Below are 19,734 nucleotides of genomic sequence, written 5' to 3'. Positions count from 1 at the left end.
GCTGGAAAGGCTATTCTGAGCCTTCTATATTTCTTCTAAACCCTGCATGAAAACAAAATAGTTCCTTCTTTAGTTTGTTTCTTTCTTCCCACACTATATCCTAGGCAGCTAAGAGATGTCCATTTGGTACTTTCGGCCTTCTTACTGGGTATCTCCCTTGCTAGATACACGAACTCATTAGTTATACTTTTTATTTTCCACTTTGCTGCTGAAGACTATGCTGCCACCAGTGGTGGATGGTAGTTTCCACCACTATATAATGTGTGTTCCTTTTTCTCGAACTTTTCAGCAAACAGTTTTCCTCACTGCGTTTTCAGTCTCCTCAGCATCTTTCAAGCCTCTTCCTGACACTGGGTTCCTAAGCCAATGCTGTACGTTCTAAGTTTTTGTGACATTCGCATCCCACTGTCAGGTGCCCAGTTTCTGTCGTGTATTTTGATGTTGCAAAAGCCAACCCACAACTTACTGGCTTAAAACACTAATAATTTATTATATCCCCTATTTTTGTAGTTTGACTGGGTGCAAGTAGTGCCGACTGGGAAGCTGTGACAGCTAGAAGGTCCAAAATGGTCTCATTCACACAGCGAGCATTCGATACTGGCTTCCAGCCAGGAGCTCAGCAGGGGCTGTCAGGCAAGGGCTCCGTTCTCCTCTGCATGGTCCTCTCCATGCAGCAACTGCAGCTTCCTCACAGCATTGGGGGTAGGTTCCGAGAGGGAAAAGCAGAAGTTACAGATCTCTTAATGCCCAGACTAGAAAGGTGCACAGGGTCACATCTGCCACATTCCATCGGTCACAACGGTCACAAGGCCAATTTAGACTCAAGGAGAAGGAAAATAAACTCTATATTCCACTTTTCTTTTTTATTATTGAAGTATAGTTGATTTACAATGTTGTGTTAGTTTCTGGTGTACAGCATAGTGATTCAGTTACATATGTATGTATGTGTGTGTGTGTGTATATTCTTTTTCATTATAGGTTATTACAACCTATTGAATATAGTTCCCTGTGCTATACAGTGCAACCTTGTTGTTAAATAGTGCCATTTGCAGCAACGTGGATGGAGCTAGAGATTATCATACTAAGTGAAGTCAGAGAAAGACAACTCTCATATGATATCACTTATATGTGAAATCTTAAAAAAAAAAGACACAAATGAACTTATTTATGAAACAAACAGACTCATAGACATAGAAAAGTAACTGATGTTACCAGCGGGGAAGGAAGAGGGAGGGATAAATTAGGAGTTTAGTTGCCACTTCTTGATGGAGGAGTGGCATGGCTACATTGCAAAAGAGCATTTGGAACGGAAGACACTGTCGTGACTTCCTTTGGAAGCACAGTCACCACAGTCAGGTGTATGTCCTGTGTGCACTTTGAAATAGGGTGGTCAGGGAAGGCCTTATGGGACAGTGAAGTGACATTTGAGCAAAGACCTGAAGGAGAAGGGAGCAAGCCTTGTGGATACCTGGGATAAACGTATCCCACACTAAAATAATTGTAAGTTCAGAGATGAGCCCAGTAGATTCAAGGGATAGCCAGGAGGCCACTGAAACCAGAGCAGAAGGAGTGAAAGGGAGGGAAAGAATGCTAGAGATGAGGTCAAAGGAGTCTCAGGGGCCAGGTCATACAGGGCTTAGAGACACCCAGAAGAAGTAGATGAAAGGACGAGTGATTGAATTTTCTGCTTATGGGAAAATAGCTGTCCAGAGATTAGGCTGCTTCCATGTGGTGAAATAAGTGAAATGTTTAGGAAGAAAACCTCTCTACCCCCCCCCAAAAAAAAACAACTTTTCCTGATAATTCCATACATAGTCTTCACAGGCAGCTCTACTCCACCTCTCCAGGTGTGGCTTTCACAGAGGGCAGACACAGCCTTTGACAGAGGTTCATTTTAACTTCTTAAGCCTCTCTCTCTATGAATGAATTGTTCATTCATATGAATGCATGTGTATAATTGCAATTTCAGGTACTGTACAACTTCCCACCTTACCAATTCCTGAAAATGTCATCTGTCTTTCCACTTTGTATATGATGTGGTCATTGATTTTAAATTTTAAAATAGAAGGTTTCCAAGAGAGGTTATGGCCCCCGTTATAATGTCTTAACCTTAGAGCATTTAAAGAACATGTTCGGAACTAATTGTGCGGCATTTGGTTGCTTCTTTTCAGGGAAACTTTTAAAAGCAGAGTATATCCTGAGCAGTCTGATAAGCAACAATGGAGCGACAGGTAAGGTGCTTCCATGTCTTCACAATGACCTTCACCCTCAGGCCCCTACCAGAGTTCTCATTTAAAAACGGCTTGATGACCTGATAGTTACTGTACGCTGGGCATTCCCAGAACCACCTGGCCCTGGCTTTGCCACTGATAAATGAAGTGGCTTTGGTCAAGCAGCTTACTTCTCTGTTTCCATTTTCTCTATTTAAAAACAAAAACAAAACAATCCAACCAAGTCTTCTAAATTTTCCGTGCTTTACTGGAGAGTGTGTTACCTAATCAGCGTTAGCTGTGAAAGTAGGAAACTCTCTGGGCCTCAGAAAGAGCTCAGCCTCAGCTTTTAAAAGAATTGTGGATAGAAATTAAGCCTGTAAGTTCAGAAGAACACACTTACTGCTTTCTGAATTTAAATGGTTTGGGGAATACATTTTATTTTGCTACAGAAAAACTTTAATAAAAACTTATTTTAAAACAGATTTCTTTCGATATTGAATCATGCATGAAAGGAAGTCCTAAGAGTTGGGTAACAAATAGTTTAAGCCTTCAGATATCTTGCCTGAATTTCTAAGCACTTAAGTCAACAAGTTTCCCGATAAGTTGAACACAATTCCCAGTAGACTTTTAAGTGCAGTATGCTTGGATATAAGGTCCCAAGCTCCTGGAAACTTGTAGACATTTCCGGTGGGGAGGCAGTTTGGAATATGGATATTGACCACACACCTCTCATCTGTGGCCACCATCACTAACCTACAGTATGCACACTTCCCAGCTTCTACACCCTACACACACACACACACACACACAGATTAAAAGTTAGGGAGAAAAAAGGAAGATGATATGACAGAGAATCGTGGGAGGGTGTCATAGTGAGTCTGACTCTATCTTTGATGTTTAGCCACTGACAGCTGTCAGGCCCCAGCTGCTTCCTCCTTTGTCCCACATCTGAACAGGCTGGGTATTTTTTAAGCCCCTGCCCAGCTTGTGGGAACCTTTACCCCAGCCCCACACCCTAATCAAAATAAAAACTAAAGCTACTGACCACTGCCTTTGCTCAAGTCCAATGAACCAGCTTGTGTGCCCTCCCTGCCCTCCTCATGTAAGCCTTGTTATATGAGCACTAGATTTTTTCATACCTTCTTAGTGCACGTTAGAGTCATCTGTTTCAACATCCAAACCAATTTTGGGCGGATGGGGTGGATCCCGCCCTTCACGAGGTAACCACAAGACAGTGGGGGTAACACTGTAGTTAGTTAACCTGGGAAAGCCTTGGAGGCATAGAATTGAGGGTGAGCCCTGAAATAGGAGCCAGAGGGAGATGGATCCCAGACAGAAGGAATGGCAAGTGCAGATACCACGAAGCAAGAGAAGCCTGCTCTTATAAGGAACACAAATGAAGCTGTGTGGCAGAGCCCAGTTGGTAAGGGGAAGAGGTGGCGACGAGGCAGGAGTCAGTTCTGTGAAGTCTTGTGGTTTGCAGCAAGGAGTTTGAACCTTACTCGAAATGCAGGTAAGAGATGGTCTCCCAAAGCTCTATTGTGTGTGTTCATGAAGGCTTCTATGAAAATCATTTTATATCACCAGGCTGTTTCTTTAACAATTCAAAGCCAGAAATGCTTTTCTTTTTTCTCTCTCTTATTGTAGGTACCTGGCTGTACAGAAATGAAAGCGACAAGGTCCTGGTGCAGTCGGTCTGCATCCAGATCAGAGGGCAGATTCTACAGAAGCTGGGTATGGTCCTCAGGCACCCGCTTCTCTCCAGGCTTGTGTACCAAGTCCAACTACGAGGTTTTACTGTGAACTTTTCTCAGTGTATCTGGTGGAAATTGTTCAGCATCACCTCCCATAGTTTCCTCATTGAAAGGGGAATGACATTTAAGATGCCAGGAGCGTTATGAACATTAACAAAACAAAATATTTTTCTGTTGAGCTTTGTTAAGATTTACAGTTGTATATCATGACCGTTAACCACCGGGTTCTCGGTATTACTTCTGGCATCTGGCTCTCTGTTCAGCAGGACTCCGTGTGAGATAGTGACACCTTATTCTAAACCCACCCTGACACTTACCCATTCATTGCTCGGAAGGTATTCCTGAGTTTTACAAGCAAAGGTTATAGGACCCTAACCCTAACTATACTTTAAAATGCAAACTAATGTCTTTGAATTTTTTTAACAGAGAATAGTATTCTTGTAAATAATGAAGATAACTATTTGTATATTAATATATTATATATGTACACATGTAATATATAATAATTCTTACTGTTTCCCTGTGAAAGGGAAAAAATCATCTGTATCAAACCAGTTAGAAAAACAGATTGCTGTTTTCCCAGCAGATTGCTATCTGTTGATTACTCTCAATCTAATTCAATTGTAAATTTTCTTAAGATCCAACAAATCTTCTTTCTGTCTTGGTTTTTAAAGGTATTTTCTAACACAAGGGCACAGGTACCAGCAGTTTGTCCCGTCCCCCTCTTTTTTGCAGGGATGTGGTACGAAGCAGCAGAGCTAATATGGGCCTCGATCATAGGATATTTGACTCTTCCTCAGCCAGATAAAAAGGTGGTTTGTCTAGTGCTCATTTTCTCATTTCCTATATTTGTCTTTGGAAGATTATCTCCATTCAGTTTAAGATTTGTCAATTTTATTGGTCCTATTTTTATTGGTTCTACATAAGCATCGGACCAGACACGTTTGGTAACTTCCTCTGAGTCTTGCTGTGTCCTCCCTCACAGCTAGACTCCTGGCATATATTTAGTGTTTCTATATTTATTTGTTGCTATCTACATATTTATTTCTATTGATCCATTTATTTCTACTGATATCTATTTTATTATATATTTAGCCTTTACCTGGTTCCGTAGCAAAGTTGAGATGGCCAAGTTGCTAATACGTAAAATCGTTTTCCTTCAGTTGAGTGAGAAAAGGTTTCAATTAACTGTTTATGTCATAACCCTTATTCAAGAAACTGGGAAGCAACATTTGCTTTCTTACTTGATGTGTTCATTCTCTGTAATTCTGTGAGAACATTCTCATTACCTGAAGCATTGGGTTACACATTTCCCTGAGCTGTGTCAACAGCGCTGCTGCCTACGATCCTTTTAACAACACAGATGGAATGGGGTGTGGGGACTCTGCTTGGGCCAATTCTTTATGCCTAAAGCAGTATGGACAAGTTAGTGTCGATAACCCAGCAAAGCCCACCTAAGAAATAGCTGAGTTCACATTATGCCCTTGTCCTCAGGATGTGATGACCTTCCAAGCCCAGTGGCATCCGGCTGAGAAGTATCTGCAGTGTCATAATAACAGTAACAATAATAATAAGCAGTGGTTCATATGGGGTGGGGGTGGCTGATCATTGACTCTAGGCCCTGAGATGAGAGCAACAATTGTGAATTCTTAATCTGTGTTTTGTATGTGTTTTCCTTACAGGGTATTTCCACATCACTCGGTATATTGGCAGACATCTTTGTTTCCATGAGCAAGAATGATTTTGAGAAGTTTAAAAACAATCCTGAAATTAACTTGGTAATTATCATTTGTCAAAACCATCATGCAGAGTGGCATCACCTAGAAAACTGTCACTGTTATTCTGGGTGCTTGGTTAGTTCTCTCTCCAGGAGTCAGGGAGCTTGGGGTCTCCCCTCTTTGAGTAATGTGAGCAGTCCTGGGGACAGTTCCAATGGTGTGCTGTTTGGCTTTAATATCCCAGCATCTCGCACAGTACCAGGCCTACAGAGGATACTGAAAAAAAAAAGACTGGTGAATGAGTGAATGAATGAATGAAATCAGAGTGATAAATACTTTGAACCTCATGATTTCCTTTCAAATTATCACAACATTTAGTTTCCACACTTGGGCTATCTCAATGATAAAGCAGGGGGGTAATAATTTTAAAACCTTAATTACCATCTGTTCAAATCAGAGCGTCAGTCACTTGTCCAGGCTCTTATCCGTAATAATAAAGATTATGAACATTTGAATTATTATGAACATAATTGAATAATTATGAATTATTTATTGCTCTGTAACTCAAAAAGCATATGTATATGTGTGTATGATCCACATATACCTACAAGATAAGCAGAGCAAAATGTTTTATTCCCATTTTAGAGAAAAATAAACTAAGGTTCAAAGAAACTAAGTGACCTCTTCAGTTTCCACAACCAGTGAGAAAGAGAACTGGGAGCAAAAGCCAGTCTCTAAACAGTCTGGAGCATTAGCACAGGCATTGACTGCTGTCCTGCCCTGCACTGAAATTGAGGTTTTTTAATCATATCATCAGTATTGCCTTTTTTAAAACTACCAAAGCAACAGTAGTAACTGTACTCAACACTGGTTAGTGTAGCACAAGAACACATACAGCTTGCTGCTAGCAGTCTGAATCTTAGCAAAATGTTGCTTTTGCTGTCAGGCAGACCGAAACACAAGAGAAGGGTTATATCCCCCGTTCAGTGAAGTTGTCTCTGATGACTGTTTAAAACTGCAAACTGCCCTTCCACCCTGGTCCTCCTGCCCCTTCCCACTTTGTATTTGTCTGCAACCCTTATCGCCATCTTGAATACTATGCCTTTTACATATTTGGTGTATTGACTGATCCCCTCCCCTCAAAAGAAAACAAGTTCATTGCAGGCTTACAGTCTGCACTCTCTTTTGTGGCTAGACCAGTACATAGCACATGGAGGTACTCAATACGTATTTCCAGAATAAATGAATGAATCTTAATTGCCGTGAAATCATACATTAAAGGTCTCTTTACCAAGAACAATGCAGAAATCATCAGTGAATCTGACTATAAAACATTCAGAGTTCTGCAAACAAAGAACTGCACAATCCTCCAAAGAAACTTGCCTGAATTATTTTGCACAGGCAGGCATTGTGAATGTTTACACATACTAGGCCTTCTCTGCAGTGCGGGTTGGGGATGGATGGTGTGTGGGTGTAGGGGAGACCTGGACAGTCTTTTGACCCACTTACTCTCTCTGAAATGTTTGGGATGAGGGGCAGGGCATCCCTCAGCATCCTGAAAGAAAAGCAAAGGAATTGTACGGCCTGTCTTTTGCTAATGGATAAATAACTGTCAGCAATGCACTCAGCCTCCTGTTTTCTCACAGGGCTTGCTGAAGGAGTTTGACCATCATCTGCTGTCAGCCGCGGAGGCCTGCAAGCTGGCAGCTGCCTTCAGTCCCTACACGCCCCTCTTCGTGCTCACGGCCATGGTAAATAGACTACAGCCCTTCATCGCTCCTCTCCCCAGTGTCAGACGTAACCAGTGGAGGGGAAGGTCTAACCTTAAAATAGGCTTGGTGCACATCATTAGATCGCTGTGGTCAGACTTCACATATGTCAAGGTTTTATCAGTTAGAGTGGTGACACTCTGATGGGAGCTAAGTCAGTGCTGTTGGAGGATATGATGTTATCTGCTCCAGAACAGCAGTTCCCAGGCACACCAGAATCACCTAAAAGCCCTTTCAAAATACATCTTTCTAGGCTCTACCCTCAATCCACTCAGTGTAAACCCCTGGGATTTCTACTCAGAAATCTTTCATTCTGAAATACTGCCCAGGTGATTCAAATGCACAAAAGGGTTTGGAAGCCACTATTCTATTATTTTGACTATTATTAAATAAATGATGTATTTGTATATAGCAAAATTACCATGTCCACGTTCCATGTATAGACTGTGCTTGCTGACGCTAACAGCAGCACAGCAACAACGAATGTGTCATCAGGGCCAGTCACGTGCATCCTGGTCCCTTCTCCTGATGCACCAAAAAGACCTTGGGTCCTTGATTCAATGTTTGTATATTTTTCTTAGAATACGCATGGCACAGTTTTTTTTTTTAATATTTCTAGTGATTGTCCTCCAGGAATGAGACGTTTTCCCTGATTCATCTCCAGTTTTTAATTCAATGTCTGATTTTGTATTTGGTATTTTCCTCAGAATATTCGTGGCACATGCCTGTTGTCATATAGTAGTTCTAATGACTGTCCTGTAGGAGTGAAAAATTCATATCTGTGTGAAGCCAAAGAGGCCTTTGAGATTGGCCTCCTCACCAAGAAGCGTGATGAAACAGTTACTGGGAAACAGGAGCTCCATAGTTTTCTCAAAGCTGGTTTTGGCCTCACCACAGTGCACCAGAGACTCCATGGGGAAACAGAGACAGTCCACGCAGCACGTCAGCTCTGTAGTGAAGCCATGGGAAAGCTGTACACTTTCAGTATGTCCTCCAGAAGTCAAGAGAGAGAAGCTATCTCTCAGGAAATTATGTCTGTTATCACTCGGGTGAAGGAACATTTACAAGTTCAAGGCTTCTCAAATTTAGATGGCAAGTCTTATGTTCCAGAGGGTTTCAGCTGTGGGTTGGAGAAACTCATCTTGCATGGGCAAGTGGATTTCCAAAAAATTCTTGAAACCTATTCACAGCACCATACTTCAGTGTGTGAAATATTTAAAAGCACTTGTGGAAACAACAAAAATAAACAGAAAGATACAAAAGTGGGAGTCTGCATCACTGATCTAAAAACAGAAACAAAAAACATAGATACTATGAGTACTACTGAGGACAAACCACGTTTTGAAAAAGGCATGGTAGTATCTTCCTCCCAAATGGCTAAGAATGGTCAGGAGAAACTCAGAAGGGTAGGAAGGAGAAACTGGACCCGTTCTGATGTATTTCGAGTCTCCGTGGATGAAGAGGTGGAGACTGAGGCTGAGTCACCAGACCACAGCAATGGTGGGGGAGCTGTCTTGAACAAGTCTCTGAGTAACAGCCAGACCTCCAGTTCTTGGAGCAAGTTATCAGAGTTTAGTTCTTCTACAAGTTGGGAGGAAGTGAATTATCATGTTGATGATAGGTCAACTAGAAGAGAGCCTAGCAAGGAAGAACGTCTTGTGGACACACAGTGTTCCACGGCCCTGTCCGAAGAGCTGGAGATCACTGGGGAGAGCAGAGCTGTGCATCCACTGTCTTCAGAGCTTCGTGATCTCTCTCTCCAGGTGTCCAAGGATGACAGTTTAGAGTCTTCTCAAAGTCAGCTACACAAACACATGCCCTTGACAACCTTCCCTCCTCGTAGCACAACAGGCACTTTGTTGGCCACGGGTGCAGGTATGTTAGAAGATGCTCCAGAAGGTATGCAGGACTTCAGACATGCAGGGTCCAGAAATACTTCTGCTTGCCCCAGATCCTCCTCTGGTTCTGCTTCTTGGTCTTCTGATTCTGCTTGGCCCAAAAAAAAGGCCACAGATCCTTCAATCCAAGAAGAAGAAACCTTTGAAATAATTGATAAGTTTCCAGAAGTCAACTGTGACACCAAAGACAGACATGGAGAAGAGAAGGGAGAAGAAATCAAAGGAGACATAGGCCCTGCATTTAAAGATAGCCCCTGCTGGGTTGACCCAGAAGGAGAAACAGCAGAACGAGCAGAAGACGTGCCCTTAGACTTACATGCAGTCGTGGGCGACTCTTTCGGCCGAAGCTCCACAGTAGCATGTGGCTCTTCCACTTCTCATTGGCCTGGTCAAAATCCTGACTCTGGGAAAAGCGGTGGCTCAGTCAAAGGGCAGAGCGTTGACCCGGACGCCTCCACAGTGGATGAGGAGAGCCAACTGCTGGACGGCGCGGATGTTCATGCCACCAGCACACATGGCTCTTACCGACCTTGTGCTCTGAGACCGCTGTGCGGTCTGCAGGCCGAGATCCCTAATTCCTCAGTAAGAGGTGACATTTCCATCCCTGTCCTCAGCGAGGACTGTGCTACCACAGAGGAAGCAGATGAACCTGGAAACCTGCTACACTGCAGCCAGAACTCCAGCTCGTCTGCGGCATGGTGGTTGAAATCACCTGCACTTTCCAGTGGTTCTTCTGAGGGAGAAAACCCATGGTCCCTTCTGAATTCCAGTGGAAGTTCTTTTGTTTCATTGCCAGGAACAACAAGGCAAGAGATCCTTGAGGCTCGCACTCTGCAGCCTGATGACTTTGAAAAACTCTTGGCCGGGGTGAGGCATGACTGGCTGTCCCAGAGACTGGAGAATACAGGAGTTTTCAAGTCCGGTCAACTCTATGGAGCACACAGTAAGTACAACATTTCAGGAAGCATCTCTGTGCGTTTGGGGCCCTCTGGAGCTTTTGTTGTATAGATCACTTAAAGCTCATAAAAGACACAGACCCCTGTTACACTTTGTGAAGATACAGAGAAATGTGTACTTCAGGGGCCTCCTTCATTGTTTGTGTGTTGGACTCTAAAGGTTGCAAAGAACAGAGGCTCACTCAAGCCACCTCATACATTGAGGATTGTTGTAAAGACACACAAGGCAATAAGGAAGCCGAGAATCTTACAGGACTCGGGAATAGTCATCAGTCAGGTTTAAAACAGCTCAGGGAGAATAAAAAATGTTAAAAAAAAATAATAATAATAAAATAAAATAAAATATTCAAAACTTCAAAAAAAAAAAAAAAACAGCTCAGGGTGTCATATCCACTCAGCATCTGTCCTCTCCATTGATTCTCACTACCAATCAGCTGATTTTTTTTTTCACATTCCAGTCCTAGGCAAACAGAATGTGACCTAGTTGCACATTATCCTTTCTAGTGGGCAGAGATTTTCACACCTGTCCACCTAAGTGGTTTCTTACCAGCCAATGGATTGATCCAGTGCCCTGTCCTGTTGCAATTAGCAACTGCTTCCTGCTTAGAGACCCACCTGCGGTCTCTTCCCAAAGCAGGGAGCCTGGGCTGGGGTCACCCAGCAGTCAGTGCATCTAATACAGCTTAGAAGTGGTGGAGAAGCTTGGAAGAAAACAAAACAAAGTTCTTCTCTTAGCCCAGAAGATCACAATGTAATGCCCTCCAAGATACTGAAGAATTATTTGAGTGAGAAAAAACTATTGCAGAATGCATTTCAGAGGGAACAACTGTGTGGATTGCTAAGCACTGGGTACTAAAATAGTAGTTCTCAACACTGGCACCGCATGAGAAGCCCCACAGGGGCTTTTTAGCTTTTCAAAATTTCCAGTGCCTCACCCCAGAATTTCAATCTAATGGCTCTGCGGAATGGACACAGGCATCCGTATTTTTTAAGAGCTCCCCAGTGATTTCATGTAAAGCCAATGTGGAGAATTTCTGTTTCAGAGTACTTCAGTGTTTTGCCTGCCGCCACGAAGTCAGGCTAAAATACAGATTAGGTTGTTGCCAAAAGAAGCAAAATTTTCTAATAAAAGGGTTTCTCTGCTGACTGCAGTTTGAGAATCACATTTCTGAAAGTTAGGTAGCTGCTTTATTGTTTTGTCTGTGTGTCAATGTCTGGGTAAGTAAAACATGATGGAGAAAGCAAGACCCAAAGCTTAAGAAACAGAACTAGGGGTACTTCCCTTGCTTCTTCCCCCCAGTTCACTGCCCTCTCTACGTGTGTGTACAAACAGCTCACCTTCCATCTCCTTCTCCAGCTTCTCTGATTAAGTCGCCCACTCTGGTCACCATCTCTCCCAACCCCAGTCATCTCCCTCCCCCATCCCAGACCAATGGGTTTATCTCACTTTAAGTATTTTATGTCCTGAGTTTCCTGTTCATTTATCCTTTGTCACAACCTAGACACAGGAGATCCTCGTTCACTTCATTTTAACTTGGATCCCAAAATGTTGCATTTCTTCCTTAGAGTTCATGTTGGTCTTCCCTCTCAAACAGATGCTTTCTTGCTAGCACTGGTCTTCCTTTCTTTAAGGTGGAAACAGCCCTTATTTTTCCTTTTATCCTTTCCTTTTTCAGTTGAGTGTGCATCTTTGTACAGTAGCTATATTTTCTCAGTAATTCCTGGACCTTCCCAATTTAAACAAAATATGTGAGAGAAAATTAAGGTGTATTTGCATATGTAATCTAGGAACCCTGGAGTTGCCAGGAGCCTCTGGGATAAAATTATTCCATTTATTTTTATCTGTGTGACCTGGCATAAGTGGCAGCCTCTATTATTTGAGGTCCCCAGATGATTAGAAGATGTAAGCACTTTTCAGTTGTTCCAAGATGGTCTTTGGGGTTTTGCTGTTTTAAAAGCCCTTTATTTTTCATTACTTTCATACAGAAGTTCTGGCCTTAACACCTTGCCATCACAAACGAGATTTTGTGAACCAAAGGCTATTCTTCATTGTAATTTCTAAAGCTTTACCTTTGTATTGTACTTCAGTAATTTTTAGTAATAGTCATAGAGAAGGATAAAATTTGAGAAAATATATAAAGAAGTTGAAGATTTCAGATGAGCTGGATTGGTATCTGTGTTCCTTCAATTTATCTATGAATTGTAACATCCTTTTGAAAAATAAGATCAGTACTTCATCTTATCTTTTTTTTCCCAGATGCTCTTTTGTTAAAATATTCCAAGAAATCTGAACTGTGGACAGCCCAGGAAACTGTTGTCTATTTGGGGGACTATCTGAATGTGAAGAAGAAAGGCAGACAAAGAAATGCATTTTGGGTTCATCATCTTCATCAAGAAGAAACTCTGGGAAGGTATTGCTTAAAAAAAATCTCTAACATTAATGTAAAATAGACTAATCTCCCCCTTCTGTTAAGTTACTGTTTATGAGACTTCAAAAGGACTGGGGAAAATGGCTTAAAGTGTATGTTTTCATAATTTGACTCCTTTTTCCTCGTCCTCATTAATAACAGGTACCACATATGGAGGACCCACATTATGTCAGCCATTGGGCTGGATGTTTTATATACATGATTTCAAACCCATTAGGGAACATTAACCTCATTGCACAAATCAGAAAAACAGAGTTCCTGGCCATATGATAGGGCAGAGAGTCTTAAACACTCCTCACTAAAAATGGTGGCAAAAAAGGCGAGTTAAACCATGAAAGCCACACTTCTAATTAAATGGGTGAGCCTACAAAAAGGCAGAAAAATCCTCTGAGGCCGGGGAGGAAGCATATCCAGGGATATAAATGAACACTGAACCCTTAAGACACCCGGCGTAGACGTTCTGGGCAGGGGCGGAGTGCAGGAGCAGCTAGTGACCAAAGTCACACCTGGAAGGGAACGAGCATAGTGACCACCATATAAAGCAGGGACTCAGGAATGGCTCCATCCTCAAGAAAAAGATTAGCTTAAAATATGTCACCCAGCTGAGGCAAATAACCTGGAAAATTTTTGTTTGGCCTTAGTTCTTGATGACAACTTTAAGCAAAAACTCACCTGAAAATTAGTGATCACAGGTGGTCCTCACTGGGCTTAAGACCTAATTTTATACCGTATGTGTAGTTTAAGCCAAGCACCTATAAGCCAAGACTTTTAAAGTAGATCCTGTTGTTTACCTAAATCCAAATAATCTAAGAAATAAGTAGGACAAGAAAAAAAGAGAGAAATCGGGTGACTCTTAAATAGTAGAAGTACATTTCTTGGAAAGGTGGTTGATGACTATAACAATAATGGTAAACATGTAAATTTCTTACTATATGCCAAGAAGCCCTGCTTTAAGCCATTTATATACTAATTTAATTAATCCTCACAAAACCCTATGAGGTAGATGCTATTATTATCCCCATTTTACAGATGAGGGAACTGAGACACAGAGATGTTAAGAAACTTGCCCCAATTCACACAGCAAAGTGATGGAGCCAATTCTTATGGGTAAATTGTGTCCCCACCACCACCAAATTCAGATGTTGAAGTTATAACCCCAAGTACCTCAGACTGTGATCTTATTTGGAAATAGAATTATTACAGCTATAATTAGTTAAGATGAGATCATACTAAGATAGGGTAGTCCACTATGACTGGTATCCTTATAAAAAGAGGAAATTTGGAGATAGACACACACAGGGAGAATGCATGTGAAAATTGTAGTTATGCTGCCACAAAGCAGGAACTACCTGAAGCCAGGAGAGAGGCCTGGAAAAGATTCTTCTGAGTGCCTTTAGAGAGGGCAGGGCTCTGCTGACTCCCTGATCTTGGACTTACAGACTCTAGAATTGTGAAGCCACCCAGTTTGTGGCACTTTGTTACAACAATCCTAAGCAACTGATACACCAGGATATATCATAGGAGGATCTGAGATGGGAGATAAAAGAGAGAAGTGACTTGGAAGATGGAGTGAAAGGGTCTATCGTATGTCTGATCAGGAAATGATAACAGAGCAAATAGAAAAAAAAATGACTGTTTTAATAGATAATTTCTGATAATTTCCCAGAATTGCCAAAATACATTAACATTCAAATACAAGAATCGCAATGAATCCCAAGTAGGATGGAAAGGGAAGGAGGGAAGAAACTAGAAGAAAGGAAGGCAGGCAGGCAGTCATAAATCCACTGCCAGCTACACAGTCGTCAAACCTCAGCACACCAAGGACAAAGAAACAATCTTAAGAGCAATCAAAGAAAAAGAGAGTTTACTGCTAACAAATCTTTACTAAAGAAAAATGATGCCAGAAAAATGGTGTAAGATGCCAGAAGGAATGGGCTTCTGTTCCCAGACTGATGATCCGGTACGTCAGGTTGGAGGTCCTCTGGCAGAATATTCAGGAAATGCTCCAGTTCCAGAGCCACAGGGGTTGCTCACAGTTCTGAGCTGGTTCAGAGCCTCTGCAGGCCCAGAGGTGTCCCCATACCAGAAATGCCTGAAGCCCTGGCAGATGCCCCTGTCATGACAGCCACTTCTGGGCAGGCTGCCTTCCAATGCCATGCAGCCTCCTCCTGTGCAGCCTCTGTGGCCAGATTTCCTTTCTGATCCTTAGGAGTCTGAATGGCCAAAACTGCAGCCAACTTGGTTTCCATTATCACTTTGGGCTCAGAAATTTCTGGAGAGAGTTGGCTCTGGTTGAGGTCTGTGACTCTGAAAATTCCCTTTGATTGTTGAAAGTCACTCTGGACACATGTGAATTACTTACAAATTTACACCAGCTGATAGCAAATATTAACTACAGTAAAGTGTAACACTTGCTGTTCACTCCTTTCAACACTTAGTCATTTACTGTCTTACATCTTCTGTCCCCGGCTGTGCATAAGCCGTTGAAATGTACAAATCATTCCTCACACTTTCTTTAAATAAAGCACCCCGGGACTAGCACAGTTTTGTGCATATAATAGGTGATGAGGGGAAACAAGTGTTTGCAGAGATGAAGTCATCATAAAAGGAAAGGATAGAGGAAGGTTTCAGGTTGATGAATTGACCTGAATAAGGCATTGCTTCAGAGAGCAAAAGGTCATTTCCAGCGTCCGTACACTTTCCAGTATGCATGCTCGCTCCCTTGACTTACCAAACAAGTCTGGTGAACTGCATTAAGTGGACACTTTCTCTTTATAACCATATCATCCTGGGTCATTGTATTAGTCAGCATTCTCCAGAAAAACAGAACCAATAGGACATGTATACATGTAGACAGAGATTTATTATTAGGGACTGACTTGGATGATTACGGAGGCTGACAAGTCACAGCAGCTGCCGCTGGCAAGCTGGAGGTTCAGGAGAGCTGACGATGGAGTTCCAGCCCAAAGAGCAGGTTCAAGACCCAGGGAGAGGTCATGCTTCAGTTCAGGTCCAAAAGCAGGAAAAGATCTGTGTCCCAGATCAAAGACAGAGGAGTTCTCTCTTACTTTGGAGGTCAGCCTTTTGTTCCATTTGGTCCTTTAACTGGTTGGATGAGGCCCCCTCATATTAGGGAAGGCAGTCTGCTTTACTCAGTCTGTTGATTTAGATGTTACGCTCATCCAAGATCACCCTCACAAAAACACCCAGAATAATGTTTGACCAAATATTTGGGCACCCTCTGGCCAAGTCAAGATGCTGCACAAACGTCACCATCAGTCGGCTAGTATGAATTGTGTTCCATCGTTCAGGTGGCTCTTAAAAATTATTTGAGTCATGAGATAAGATAATTAATACTGACTAAAACGGGGAAAGAATAACATCTTTCAAGCATTTTTGCACATCTCTTTTGATCTCCTCTCTCTTACTCTGTAATAGGATCACTTTGCATTTCTTTGTGCGGTTTTTCCCCATTTGTAGATATGTTGGAAAAGAATATAAGGAGCCGAAAGGGCTCTGGCACCACTTCATCGATGTGGAGAGGCAGATGACTGCACAGCACTATGTGACAGAATTTAACAAGAGACTTTATGAACAAAAGATTCCAACACAGATATTTTACATACCGTCTACAATATTACTGGTAAGATTGAAGAAATCAAGGGTTTGGTTCAACAAGCCTATAAATGTATAATAGGTTAGATTTCTGTTGTCAACCTACCATTCACCTACCTCCACCACCATTCTGATAAAATTCAATAAACTCAGTTATCAGCCTCCTTCATCTATTTCACCTACTTGTAAGATAAGTAAGAAATGCGACCCTCTGTACCCTGTATGCATCAACTGGAATCTCCAAGTCACACTGGTATCTGGTCCCATATGATCAGGTTAGCATTTTTAATATCCTTTTCCCTTGTTTTGTCTTTGTACTTTCAAAAAGGGAGAAAAGATCCTAAAGTTCATATCTAATACAAGTTATTCCCTCAACATGATGCATAAATCCCATTTTATACCTGTTGATCCCCCTTGCAATCAAGTGATAACTAAGCCATAGCTTAAACACCTTCAGAGAGAAAAAAATGATTATTGTCTTTTTTTTTAATGGAGGTACTGGCGATTGAACCTGGGACCTTATGCATGCTAAACATGTGCTCTACCACTGAGCTATACTCACCTCCTCTCTTCTTACTTTCAAATAATTCTAATGGTTAGGAAGTTCTTAAATTTGAGCCAAATCTGTCTTTTTCTAATTTCTACCTATGAATTAACAACTCTGCCTTCTGGGACCATTGAGATCAATCTCTCTTCACTAATATATCTATCTATTTAAATATACAAAGGCAACCATCCCCACTGACTTTTCTCTTCTTTGGATTAAGTTGTTAGCTTAGCTTAGCTCTTAGCTTATTCTGTTTTTCTACTTTGGCCAGAGGTATTTTTAGATCCATATTTTATTATTTATTTAATAGTAGCTGTCATCTGTTTTGCACTTTCTTTATGTGAAGCACTATGCTGGGCATTTAACAAACAAACAAACATTAATTCTGACCTTTGAAACAACTCTACAAAGTAGATCACATTGCAGAGAAATGCTTGAGCTGATACGGCAACCCAGAGTCTCGGTCCGTGATCCAGCTACATGCCCTAATAAGCCAGCCCCTAGGGCAGGTCACTTCATGGCCTGATTTTTATGTGCACATTTTAATAAAAGAATAATAGAAATTTTAAGTTCTATTATATGCCAGATACATGTTAATGACTTTACATGTATTGTCTCGTTTAATCTTTTTAACAGTCCTGTAAGGTAGCTATCACTACACCCTCTTTACAAATAAGGAAACCAAAGTCTGGAGGAGTAACAAAGCTCCTAAATGGCAAAGCCTGCGTTCAAAGCGAGATCTACTGACCTCAAAGCCCGTGGCCTTCACCGTTATGTTATACTGCTTCCTGTTTCTATTTTTCAGATTTTAGAGGGCAAAACAATAAAAGGATGTATCAGTGTGGAACCTTACATACTGGGAGAATTTGTGAAATTATCAAATAACACGAAAGTGGTGAAAACAGAATTCAAAGCCACAGAATATGGCTTGGCTTATGGCCATTTTTCTTATGAGTTTTCTAATCATAAAGATGTTGTGGTTGACTTGCAAGGTATGTGAAACTGGGAATATTTTTATTTTTTACTATTATTTATATGTAAATGTGAGGTTTTGTAACTAGCTGTGCTGATCATTATTTAATAGATTGTTTGGTGTGTAGGCTACTACTTGGAACTAAATTAATTGATTTTCCTGTATACAGCAAAAGATGACCCCCCCACCCCCAATTTTACAACTTCTACAGGTGGCTAAGGTATCCAGCAATCAGGAGAAGATCTGGCTCATATTCTGCTGGGCTTCATTCTAGAGCAAATCCATAACAGCTTTTTAAAATTTCACTGAAGTGGTTTTGAGTGATGCAGGTTTCTTTTGAGTGATTGCATGTTTAAATGTGTCAGAATGTTTCCACACTTTCTTTCCTCCAGCCCTTTCCCTTTATTACGGGTGTGATGATTGGGTTTCATAATTGGGATCATTACGGAACAGAAAGCTGTGTGTGCTGGAATCTGACTTCCTTTAAAATCTACATTAACATTTTAATCTTGTTTTAGTTTGTTATTTTATTTGTCAGAATTATTAGCCATTATCCTATACTTTATTTAAATAATAAATGAGTTTTATCATAATTGTTTCTAGTAATGACTCTGTGACCATCCTCCAAGATCTTTTGTATCTCCCTTCCATAGCATTTACCATCACTCTCCGTCATATTACATATTCTGCTTACCTGTGTTGTCTGTCTGTCCCTCTTCATGAGAACGTTACATCAATGAGGACAGAGTTTTTTTTACTAACTTGTTCACTGCTGTATCTCCAGTGACCAAAACAGTGTTTTGTATAGTATATACACCCAATAAATATTTGTTAAATGAACAGAGGAATATATGAATTAATGAGTAAGGCATTAAAGAAACTTCTGAATTAGGAAAGAAATATTCAATATTGTGATTTAATAATTTCACTAAGTGAATGTTACTGCTCTCTAATACCTGAAAATTGGTGGTCTGGGTACGTCGTATTTGACAAATTTAATTACCCGATATTCAGTTCTTCTTCTTAAACCAGTCGTTGGAATATGCAACACCAAATCCCTTAATAGAAATTTATCAATCATAAACCACAGGATGACGAAGTTTTTCAAGTGTCTATTTAAATGTATATATTGTATTTTCTTCTGAAACACTTTGTTGACATTCATAGAGGATCTACTTCTCAGACATATGTATTTCTCTTTCAGGTTGGGTGACAGGTAATGGAAAAGGGCTCATCTACCTCACAGACCCCCAGATTCACTCTGTTGATCAGAAAGATGTCACTACCAACTTTGGAAAGAGAGGAATTTTTTACTTCTTTAATAACCAGCATGTGGAATGTAATGAAATATGCCATCGTCTTTCTTTGACAAGGCCTTCAACTGAGAAACCAAATAATTCGTAGACTCTCTGGAGTGGTAATGACCACTTAGTGCTGCTGACCAGTGCCGGCTCTCCTCTCCTTCCAGGCACACAGATTATGGCACAGCCTGGTCCCTTTAGGTTTAGGTCGGGCCATGGGGCTGGCCTATGGCTTGTGAGAGGAATTGATGAGGATCTCTTTCAGGCCCATATTGAATTGCCAGTGCACCCTGCAGAGTCTCTTTCCCTGTGCCGCAATTACCAAGAATACGCCAGGAGACAGCTGCTCATCAGCATAAGTCCTACAATGAGGAAAGCATGGGAAAGAGACCCAACTGACGGACACAGAGCGCGTATGAGAAATAAACTTTTCTGGCTTAAGCCATCGAGATTTTGGAGCTTTTTGTCACTATCTGTCAAGACTGATAACTACTGGTGTTTTTCTTACTGATTTAGGAGTTGTTTGTATATATTAAAGAATTCAGGCCTTTGTGATATGAA

General features: G+C 41.3%; 1 protein-coding gene across 18 annotated transcripts in view; it reads left to right on the top strand.

The window, feature by feature from the left end:
• The window catches only part of ALPK1 (alpha kinase 1), a 118,987-nt gene extending 99,253 nt beyond the window's left edge, over window positions 1-19,734 (top strand). For 17 of the 18 annotated variants that reach the window (XM_064481914.1, XM_064481964.1, XM_031467445.2 and 14 more), the window contains 10 exons: window positions 2,172-2,231; window positions 3,861-3,947; window positions 4,703-4,779; window positions 5,650-5,745; window positions 7,332-7,436; window positions 8,162-10,295; window positions 12,566-12,719; window positions 16,218-16,380; window positions 17,705-17,891; window positions 19,077-19,734. In XM_064481914.1, the coding sequence (XP_064337984.1) occupies window positions 2,172-2,231; window positions 3,861-3,947; window positions 4,703-4,779; window positions 5,650-5,745; window positions 7,332-7,436; window positions 8,162-10,295; window positions 12,566-12,719; window positions 16,218-16,380; window positions 17,705-17,891; window positions 19,077-19,276 (3,263 nt within the window). In that variant the 3' untranslated portion in view covers window positions 19,277-19,734. The remainder of the gene's footprint in view (window positions 1-2,171; window positions 2,232-3,860; window positions 3,948-4,702; window positions 4,780-5,649; window positions 5,746-7,331; window positions 7,437-8,161; window positions 10,296-12,565; window positions 12,720-16,217; window positions 16,381-17,704; window positions 17,892-19,076) is intronic. The other variant, XM_031467527.2, reaches the window with a different exon arrangement.

Source organism: Camelus dromedarius, chromosome 1 (genome assembly GCF_036321535.1).
Source record: "Camelus dromedarius isolate mCamDro1 chromosome 1, mCamDro1.pat, whole genome shotgun sequence".
In the NCBI taxonomy this organism is placed as follows: domain Eukaryota; kingdom Metazoa; phylum Chordata; class Mammalia; order Artiodactyla; family Camelidae; genus Camelus; species Camelus dromedarius.
Note: the sequence above shows the minus strand (reverse complement) of the source record. Positions and strands in the feature narration are given on the sequence as shown.